The sequence below is a fragment of the Trachypithecus francoisi genome, unplaced genomic scaffold (genome assembly GCF_009764315.1).
Source record: "Trachypithecus francoisi isolate TF-2019V2 unplaced genomic scaffold, Tfra_2.0 Lachesis_group3, whole genome shotgun sequence".
Lineage (NCBI taxonomy): Eukaryota > Metazoa > Chordata > Mammalia > Primates > Cercopithecidae > Trachypithecus > Trachypithecus francoisi.
In genome coordinates this window covers 12,488,562-12,498,935 of record NW_022681468.1, presented here as the reverse complement: position 1 = coordinate 12,498,935, position 10,374 = coordinate 12,488,562, and the positions used below count along the sequence as shown (strand labels likewise).

General features: G+C 49.9%; 1 protein-coding gene across 1 annotated transcript; it reads right to left on the bottom strand.

Annotated features, from left to right (window-relative positions):
* Positions 1-3,894: 3,894 nt before the first annotated feature.
* On the bottom strand, positions 3,895-8,938 carry LOC117071480 (putative alpha-1-antitrypsin-related protein). Its single transcript, XM_033191473.1, has 4 exons — positions 8,286-8,938; positions 6,570-6,840; positions 5,000-5,147; positions 3,895-4,162 (listed from the first exon to the last, which is right to left on the bottom strand). Exons 1-4 carry the CDS (start codon positions 8,932-8,934, stop codon positions 3,971-3,973), a joined length of 1,260 nt encoding a protein of 419 aa, XP_033047364.1. The 5' UTR covers positions 8,935-8,938; the 3' UTR covers positions 3,895-3,970.
* Positions 8,939-10,374: the final 1,436 nt, after the last annotated feature.

The following is a 10,374-nucleotide window of genomic DNA, read 5'->3' as shown; positions in this document are numbered from 1 at the left end:
TTTTGCAGATCTATGCTCTAATCTGTAGTTTCCTTCCCTCTGCCAGCTTTAGGTTTAGTCTGTTCTCTTTTCTTTCTAGTTCCTAAAGCTGTAGTTAGGTATTGGTTTGAGATCATTATTTTTTAACGTAAATATTTTCAGCTACAAATTTCCCTCTTAGCACTGCATTTTTGCACATGACATTTTGTTATGTTGTGTTTCCTTTTTCATTTGTCTCAAGATAGTTTCTAATTTTCCTTGTGATATCTTTAACAATTGATTATTTAAGAGTCGGTTGTTTAATTTCCATATATTTGTGGATTTTCCAGTTTTACTTCTGTTATTCATTCCTAGTTTCATTTCGTTTTAATCAGAAAAAAATATTCTGTATGATTTAAATCTTTTAAAACATACAAAGATTTGTTTTGTGGCCTAATATATGGTGTATCCTGCAGAATGTTCCATGAGCACTTCAGAAGAATGTGTCTTCTGCTGTTTTGGGATAGAGTGTTCTGTATGTTTATTAGGTCCAGTTAGTCTACAGTGTTGTTCAAGTTTTCTGTTTCCTTATGATCTTCTGTCTGGTTGTTCTATTGGTAATTGAAAGTGGGAATTCTCCTACTATTATTGTGTTGCTGTCTATTTCTTCCTTCTATTGGGTCAATGTTGCTTCATATACTTCAGAGTGCTGATGTTGAGTGAACATATATTTATAATTGTTATATTTTTCTGAGTGAATTGAAAGGCATTTTTGGCATACAGTTTGCATTTTATAAGGGTAAATATTATCAGTACTTGCTTTATGATTTTTGGGTTTTCTGCCTTCTTTAGAAAGGCCTTATCCATTTAAAAAAATTAAGAAAATAAATCACCTCATACTTTCTTCCAGAACATTGATATTTGTTTTAATATTTGATATACCCAGAAGTCTCAACACCGTTATTTACCCTGGACTTTATCCCTTAACCCCGACCTCATTGTGGTCCACAAAAATACAGATCCCAAAGCTTTCTCCTCATTGTGTGGCCTCCCCAATTTACCCTTTTGTTACTCATGTCCTCTTTATTTAATCTCTCCTAAAAAACTCTAAACACTCAATTAAGTGTTCTGACCCACCTCCGGAAAGGTCTCTCCTTTGTCATTGCTAGCTCTCTCTATCTCTTAAATTTCCTCCTAGGAAATAACTACCTTTTATATCAGATGAGCTGTAGAGTTAGAGATACATGCCAGGGAAACAGTGAGGGCCCCAGTAGGTAAAGGATGGGGCCATGAACCCAGATAAGAGAGAGGGAGAAGGTGATGGAAAAGATCACCGGGTCATCCCAGGAGTTAATGAATACATATCTCCTTTCAGGCCAGGCGTTCTAAACAAGAGATCAAAGGTAGAGTCCCCTTGGGACGGAAGGGTGGGGCCCAGAGAGCCGTGGGGAGAAGACATAGTGTCCTCTGGAATCTGAGTAACAAGCTCTGAGGGGCCAGAGCTAAAAGGACACTCTTTCCTCCTGAGACCCTCAGGGTTGGGGGCATGGAGTCCACCAAGGTCTTGGACTCTGGGGTTTCTCAGGCTGGAGTTTCGAAGGAGTTGCATAAGAAAGAAGAAGCCTGAGGCAGTGGGGCCTGTTGCAGAGCTGGGCGGCATCCCCAAGGCTGAGTCCTTCCTGGCTCTGCAGGTGGAGACATAGGTGAACACCAGGACACTACAGGGGTAGGGAGTCCCAGCCCGGGGAGGGCAGGAGAAGGGGAAAATCACACCCAACTGAGCCCTGCCCCCCAGCTCTTACCCTCTGTAGGGGCCCACCCTGTGCTGGGCACTTTGTGAGAGATGCAATTCCATCCCCCAACTCACTCTGCCCCTCAGGATCACCAAGGTTCAACGTCTGGGTTCAGATCCTCGCTCTGGCCAAGAGGAGCTAAAACTCTGTGTGCCTCAGTTTCCTCCTGTGTGAAGTGCAGACAATAATTCAGGCAGGGAGGCTCACCGTGCTCTCTCCCAGTGTCAGCTCCAGAGGAGGCTGAGAGAGAACTCCTCACCCAGCGCAGCCTGTGGGTTCCGCAGAGAGGCTCGCTGCGCTGCCTTGCACACAGGCCACCCCCACGCACTCTCAGGGCTTCTTGTGCTCATGGGCCAGGCTCGGGGGGTGTGGGAATGTTCAGTACCTGTGTCCAGGAACCCTCTGTCCCGGAAATCAGCCTGGGGCTCCTCCAGCTCCTGCCCTGTTGTTTGTCTCCAGTGAGTCCGATCTCACCCGAGGGTCTCGCTGTTCTTCCCTGGATGGGCTCAGTCCAGCAGAACCAGCCTGTGCTGTGCAGCCATGTGGGAGTGTGGGTGGAAGGAAGCCCCATGGCCATGCAAGATCCAGGTTCCTCTCTCCTTGACCCGCCCTCTGAGAAGTGAGGAGAGGAGTCAAGGAATTCGTACATGCTAGGGGCCTAGAACTGTGCCTGACCCTTGGAAGATGCCCAGTAATTGCCAGCTGCCTGAAGTCACCAGGCTTGTGTCTACCAAGACCCTGGCCTGGGAATCTCTCACCAGGAGCTGGAATTTGTGTTACTTGGCCTTCCTAGTCCATTTGTCTGGGCACTTAGGGTGGTGACACCAGCTGCCAAGCGCCACCCAAAGTCTCCTGGGTGTGACTGGGAAGGACTCATTCTCTCCACCCCAGTGAGGGGTCCTTGTTTCAGAAGAAAGTGAGTTAGACCCCCTCATTCTCACTACATCTGCGTCTGTTTCATGTAACACACACAGTCACAGACACACACCGACTCAGAGACACACAATCACAGAAACACACACACACACAGACGCACTCACAGCCGCAGACACATCTTCAGTCTAGATAGAAACACCTAGACACACAGACACATCTAGACTCAGACACACACTCACACAAACAGAAACATCACGCACACAGCCTCACTCACAACCACATGCAAGCACACAGGAACACCTAGGGACCCTAACACGCGTAGACTCAGACACACAGACACACAGACACACAGACTTAGACTCACATTGACTCAGGGACACACGAACACACAAATGCACAGACACACACATGCATATCCACAGCCATATGCAGACACACACAAAGACAGAAATACCTAGACACACAGACACACACACACTCACAGACACTGACACACAGACACACATGGTCACGCACACACAGAGACACACACACACACACACAGACATACCCATGCAACCACACACATACACACAGACACACAGATGCACACACAGAGAGACGCACAGCCACACACAGAGACACAGACACACAGACACACACAGAGACACGCACATAGACACAGACATACCCACACAGAGACACACACACACACACAGATACACCCATGCAGCCACACACACACACAGACACACACAAACACACACACGGTGGAGCCCCTCTCACTCTGGGCCACACGGAGGCCACCAAAGGCTGCACATCTGGCTTCCCCGACCTCTGGGTTAGGGCCTGGCGGGGAGGGAAGGTGTGGCAGTGGCCCCCCGTCGCCTCTGACAGCCTGCTTGGAATTCACAGGGTGGGGGCGTTCTCTCCTCATGCTGCCTGTGAGAACAGGAGGCTCAGCAATGTGGCTTCTCTGGGTCACACAGTGCCACAGCGTTCTCCTAGCACTCAGGCCCAGGCCCAGCTCTCTCCGGGTGACCCACACTTGGCGGCCACTCCTGGTAGCCCCTTGCTCTTCCATAAGCTCCCAGGTCCAGGCCCTTAAACTGAGGATTCAGTCACTCCATCCTGGCCCAGCACGTGCCTGCCCAGCCAGGTGCTCCATGAACACAGTTGAGGGGGCCCGGAGACAGCACTGTGACCTGGAGTCCACACATGGCCTCAGCGCACAAAGGGAGACTCCGAAACAACAGGGGAGGGGTTTGCAGTCACACGCAGGCAGGGGGCAGGTCAGCCTTTCTTTAATGTCATCCAGGGAGGAGGCCAGGGATGGAGGGGAGGGGCTGAGGAGTGACAGGCAGTTATTTTTGGGTGGGATTCACCACTTTTCCAATGAAGAGCAGAAAGTTGGTGATGTCATCCTTGATGATGACCAGGAAGGGCCGGTTGAACATGATTGTCTGATACTTAGACCAGGCCTTCTCTTCCAAATGGAGGACTTCGGTGGCTTCGGTCCCTTTCTCATCAACCGTCAGTACAGCCACATGCATAGCCTGGAGCGGAGAGAAGCAGAGATACGTTCCGAGGCTGAGCTTTGCCCCAGCCCAGGCCTGGAGCAAGGCCCATGTGGACAGCTGTATCCTGGGAGGTGAGGCACTCACTCCAGCCTTTCTCCACTCAGGTGGCCCTGACCCTGCATGTCCTCTCCCTCCCTGTCACACAGGCCTTGCTCCCCATCAAGGCTCTGGGTGATGGGGCTGGCTCCCCGCTGTCCGTCTTCCCTACAAGTGCCTCTCCCCTGCTCAGGATGCACCCACAACTCCCAGCTGCACATCTGCCTCCAGGGCTCTCTCCTTTCTAGTACCCGGTTTTAAGCTCCTTGGGGACGTGGACTCTGACAGTGATCTTCACGGTGCCCAGACCCCGAAATAATGCAGCCATTCACAGAACTGCAGTTGCTCTTTGGTCACCTTTAGTTTTCCTAAATTAGTGTCATCTTTAGCTCAAATCACTCATTGATTCAGGCTTGGTGATGCACCAAAAACTTCAAATCTCACAGATGAGGGGGCCAGAAAGGCTTTCAAAATGAGCCTGAGCTTTTTTGTATCAATATGGATAAATTAAGGCCCAGAACTAGAAGGTCCTGGGCAAAGGGTCAGTGACACAATAGCGGGCGAGGCCCTGAAAGTGCCAGCTGCACAGGAGGCACCTCCCCAGCTCCACTGTCTGACCGTGGCCCGTCTCAGTGAATCTCGGGCATCCTCAGGAGCTCAGCCTGGGTCTTCATGTGTGTCTTTTAGCCCCTTCTTCAGCCTCAGGATGGAACTGTGACTGCCACACAATCTGCCAGCCGACACTAGGGGACGACACAGTCTTCTGGGTGACCTTACCTTGGAGAGCTTCAGGGGTGCCTCCTGACTGACTCCAGAGAGGTCAGCCTCGTCGCTGAAGATCTTGATGATGCCCAGATTCCTGAGGACTCTCTTGAGTTCGTAGGTCCCAGAAATGGACAGTTTGGGAAAATGTAGACTGATAGACCTGCCATGCAAGAAAGAGAATCAAGGCACGGAGCAACATTTCTCCTGTTCTTCTGGAACCTACCACAGTACCAGGGCTTTCTTTCCTGACTGTTTCTACCACTTAGTGCCGTGTCCTTACCCATATCAAGATCAGAAGTCAGAGGGAGAGGATCAGAGAAAATAAGTATTTGGTACTATACGTAGTACCTGGGTGATGAATTAATCTACACAACAAACCCCCAGGGTTTACCTATATAACAAACCTGCACATGGACCCCTGAACCTAAAAGAAAAGTTAAAAAAAATAAAATAAAGCAATCAGAAGTTGACCTTGGTTTGTTTTCCTTTGAGCTCCTCTATACCCAGAATCAAAGAATGTTAGTATCAAACTAACCATCTTGTTAAGGCAGCTTGAAATGCCACCTCTGTTGAGAAGCCCTCCAGGCAGATTCTAGGTGTCCTGGAGTGTGTCTCATCCTGTAGTGTTGGGTCACCTGGCCCCCAGCCTGGAACATCCCCAGGGCCTTACACCCAGGGGAACATGGGGCTGGCAGCAGTACCCAGTGACACCCATTCAAGGTATGAGAGAAGACTGACCACACCAGGCTGAGTGCTCCCCTCTTGTTTTCCATGGGGAGACAGAGCCGCCCCGGGCAGGGTCTGGTGTGAGCGGGCAGCCTGGCTCTGGGCTCTGATCAGTTACCTTCTCAGCCTCCTTGTTCTTTCTCAACCCCTGGAGCAGGGACCTTAGGAGGCGTTTGCATGGGACAGAGAAATTCCAGCTTCCATACTTATAATGAACCTGAGACCTTTTCTATTTTCATCTTGGTTTTACGGTGTAAAAATAAAAATAAAGTAGATCAGGAGGGCATGGGCATAATTATGAATGCACAGATACACTAATGTGTGGCTTATGCTCAAGTATCATTTACTACAGGGCACCCAATCTAACAGCACCGATAAAGTGACAGAGAAACTCAAGCCTTCTGCTAACATGCCCTGGCTGTTCCAATTCCGACCCTTGCTTTTCTGGGCCTAGCCACACAGGCTCTTCCCCCAACCCCACAGGGACATTCTACCCTTGAACTCCACACTCCCCTGCTGCCTTTGCCAGAAAGCCCATCTGTTCCTTCTTGGTTCTGCCAGAACGTGTGGCGGTGCTGCTGTCCCTGCCCTGGGCACTGGATATTGGGAAGGGACAGTGTCCACGCTGGAGTGGGAAGTCCCCAGGGACGAGACCTTTACCTCCTCACCCCGGGGTACTGTCCTCCTCATGGGCCATGGATGGCGCTACCTGAACTCAGTGGTGGCCTCTGTTGGCTGCAGTAGCTGTGACCCAGGGATGTGGGGTCCACCCTCCCCAGCCCTCTGGCCAGTCCTGAGGGGCCTCACTCCTGACATGGCGCAAAGGTCTGAGCTCAGCCCCTGAACTGGAAATCACCTTATGTCAAAGGCTCTCTGGATATTTTCAAGGTGGCTGTAGGTCAGTTTATCTTCCAAGTGCCACATCTTCTTTGGGTCGGGCAGGATGAAGAAGGCAGTGGCGTTCCCCACATAGTGCTGTGCCAGCACCCAGCTGGATAACTCCTTGTCCCGGTGGATCTCAAATCTGCCCAGGTGGTTTATCATAGGCACTTTGATGATGGTCTTATCATCCACATGGAAGCCCTCTATCGTAATGCGCTCAGCCTTGGATTTATCTTTCCATTTGCCTGGGAAGAAAAGGAAGGTGGGCATCACCCAGGTATGCGATAAAAGGGCGGAAGTGTGTGAATGAAAGGAACCCTGAGCCCCTTTGACGAGACCCTTCCCTCTGCTTCACCTTCATCCTCGGTAAAATGGGATTCAAATGAAACTATCTGGCTGCTGGAGAGCTTTTGTGAGAATCACCTGAAGATAAAGAAGAATCCAGAGTTTCTATATACTTGAACTAATTGGCAAAATCCTGGCACCACAGAAGCAGCATTTATATTTGACTCTGTTTATTCTACAGCGGCTTGGGAATGGTTAATGAAAGTTAATGAGCAACACCGGAACTCCTTATGCCTTGCCACCTCTGGCTGGAGGCTTCCTGTCCCATGCAGAGGGCTGGTTCCCTCATACGAGGACAGCATTCTGCTTACTACTCCTGAGGCCTTTCCCTGGAGCAGCAGGGGAAATGCAGATGCCTAGGCAGCCTCCCCTCTGCCATACCAAGAAAGCTTTACCATTGAGGCATGCCAAGTGGGCAGGCACCTCAGGGACCCCGATCCCAGCTTTCTCATTGGACAGAAGGAGGAGACTGGGGCTGGAGAGGGACCGGGGCCTGCCCTAAGGCCACAGCAGAGCCAGGACCTTAGGTGTGCTGACTGCAGCCTGGCTGCTCTCCCCTGCCCTCCTTTGCCTCAAGAGCAAGGGAGCCTCAGAGTGGAGGAAGCAGCCCCTGGCCCTGCCTCCCACCTCCCCTCTCCTGTGCTGTTTTCCTGGAACAGTGGAGCTGGCTTAGAATGCCCTGGGGCCCCCAGGACCCGGACATTTTAACCCTTCAGGGGTAGGAAGGCAGCCTGAGATACAGAAGAGTCTATCACCTGCTGTATGCCACACACTGTCCCCACGGTCTTTGTCACTCGTTTAATCCTTAAAACAACCTGACAGCAAGGATGCTATTTTGTCCATGCTAAGATGGGAAATTAGCACCTCAAAGAGGTAGAATGCATTGTCCTTTATCAAAAGCTAGTAAGTGGTAGAGACAGGATTTGAACCGCAATATTTTAGAACACAAAGCTGATGCTGCTTCTGGGACACTAGAGCCATCTAAAGTATATTCCATGAAACTATCCCTTTAAACATGTGCCACATTTTTCTGGCTTTAGCATGTGGGAAGCATTTCATATTCTGCCCCTACCTGTTAGGGATTTCTAATAAGTATTAGGACAATAAAGGCTCTGACAAGGTCTGTAGGGAAGATGATGGTTTGACTGTCTTGACCTCATCATTCTTCAATCTTATTTGATCATGGAAAGTATTTTACTGTTGTGTTTGGAAAATTGCAGAATTCATGTTAAATGTCCTGCCATATCTCATAGTACATTGTCTAGAAAAGCTTAAGAACTAGTAGTTTGAGAATATGTTTGGATTATTTCAGTGGAACGGGCTCAGGCAGGTGGTGCCACCTTACCGTGAAAGGAAATGTAATCCACCAGGGCAAGACTTGTGTTTTTTTTCAGATGTTTGACCAAATCCACTATTTTTCTTCCAGTTCTCTTCTCCACATAATTGTTGATCTGCTCCTTGGCCTCCTCGGTGTCCCTGAAGTTGATGGAGGAGGCTTCTGAGTGGTACAGTTTCTTGATATCCTCCAAAAACGTGTCCACTAGCTTCACACTCTTGTTGACAAACAGGTTACTGCTGGTGGTCAGCTGGAGCCGGGTGTCTGGCCTGGCTTGGAGAACTTGCTGGAAGCATTCATGGATCTTGGCCTCAGGCATCTCCGTGAGATTGAAATTCAGGCCTTCCAGGATCTCCGTGCGAGTGTCAGCCTTAGTCCCCAGGGAGAGCATTACAAAGGCCATAGCCACGCTCGTTGGGGCGACTAAGATATTGCTGGCTTGTGATAGATCAGCCAGCTCTTTGTACAAATCAAAGGCGAGATCGATGATATTATAGGAGATCTTCCGGCAAGCAGGGTCCTCCCAGTCCCCTTGATCATGATGGGATGTATCTGTCTTTTGGGCAGCATCTTCCTGGGGATCCTCAGCCAGGGAGCTGAGGACCAGGTAGCACAGGCCTGCCAGCAGGAGGACGCTCTGTGAGACAGAGAATGGCATTGTCCTGCAAGACAGAGACAGAGGGCCAGGCCCCAAGTCAGGACACAGGATGACTCCCAATGACCAGGGACTGACATCGTGTGAATGCAACCATGAATTATTAAACATCCACCATGCACCCAGCCTGTTGCAAGCACTTTCCTACATCATCATCACTGAAAGAATCAGAAAGATAGCAAGCATGTATAAGGTACTCAGCATATGACAAGAACTGTCCTAAGCACACACGTGTGTTAAATCATTGCTTTCTTGTAACAATCCTGTGAGGTGGTAATGCTACTATCCTCCTTTCACAGATGAGGAAACCAAAGCCCAGAGACGTTAGGCTCATGCCCAAGGTCAGCAAACAGGAAAAGCCAGCATCCCTCAGTTTGGCCAGCTGGGTCTTGAGTCCTTGCTCTCTGCAGCTCCACTTAACTCTGTAATGACCTTGAGGTGCAAGTGCCACAGCCCCATTTTGTTTTATTTCATATTATTTAATTTTTTTGGAGGCAGAGTCTGGCTCTATCACCCAGGCTGGAGTGTAGTGGCATGATCTCGGCTCACTGAAACTTCCGCCTCCCGTGTTCAAGCATTTCTCCTGCCTCCGTCTCCCGAGTAGTGGGGATTTTAGGTGTGCACACCATGCCAAGCTTATTTTTTGTATTTTAGTGGAGACAGGGTTTCGTCATGTTGCCCAGGCTGGTCTCAAACTCCTGACCTCAAGTGATCCTCCCTACTTGGCCTCCCAAAATGCTGGAATTAGAGGCATGAGCCATGGCGTCCAGCCCCCATTTTAGAAAAGAGGAAACTGGGGCACAGGAAGCATAAAGAACTTGCCCAGGGTTACTAAGGAAGTGGGTTAAGTCAGGATCAGCAATGACTTCCACACACAACAGTCCTTGGAGATCTCCATTGACCTCCCTTATTTAATGGATAAAGAAGCTCTGTCCCCAGAGGGACAGAATACTGTGCCGTGACACACAGCAAGAGCTCAGAGGCGCTGTGTAAACCCAGCCTGCCTGATTTCTGCCTAGGCTCTCCCCAGTTCCACACACTTCATGCACCTCCCTCTCCTCCCAACTGCGATAGCCTTCACCTTACAGGACCCTGGAGCCTGGTTTGATAATTGTCTGCGCCCTGTGGCATTCCTGGCCTGGGGAATGCTGCTGATTAAAGCACAGGACAGCCCTGTTTCTAGAGGCAATTGCAAACTTTGCCTTTCGTCTAAAGGTATGTCTTGTAATTTCTATTTTCATAGGATGGGAAAAGTGAACTCAGAGGGGTTCAGTAACTTGTTCATTTTCGTAGGATGGGAAAAGTGAACTCAGAGCGGCTCAGTAACTTGTTCAATGCCACACAGCTGGTCAGGCAGAACAGGGAGCCGACAGGCCACCAACTGCTGGCCAAGTGCTTTGCGTAGAGCTGTAGTACTGCCTCCTCAGAGGCTGGGATCTTGGA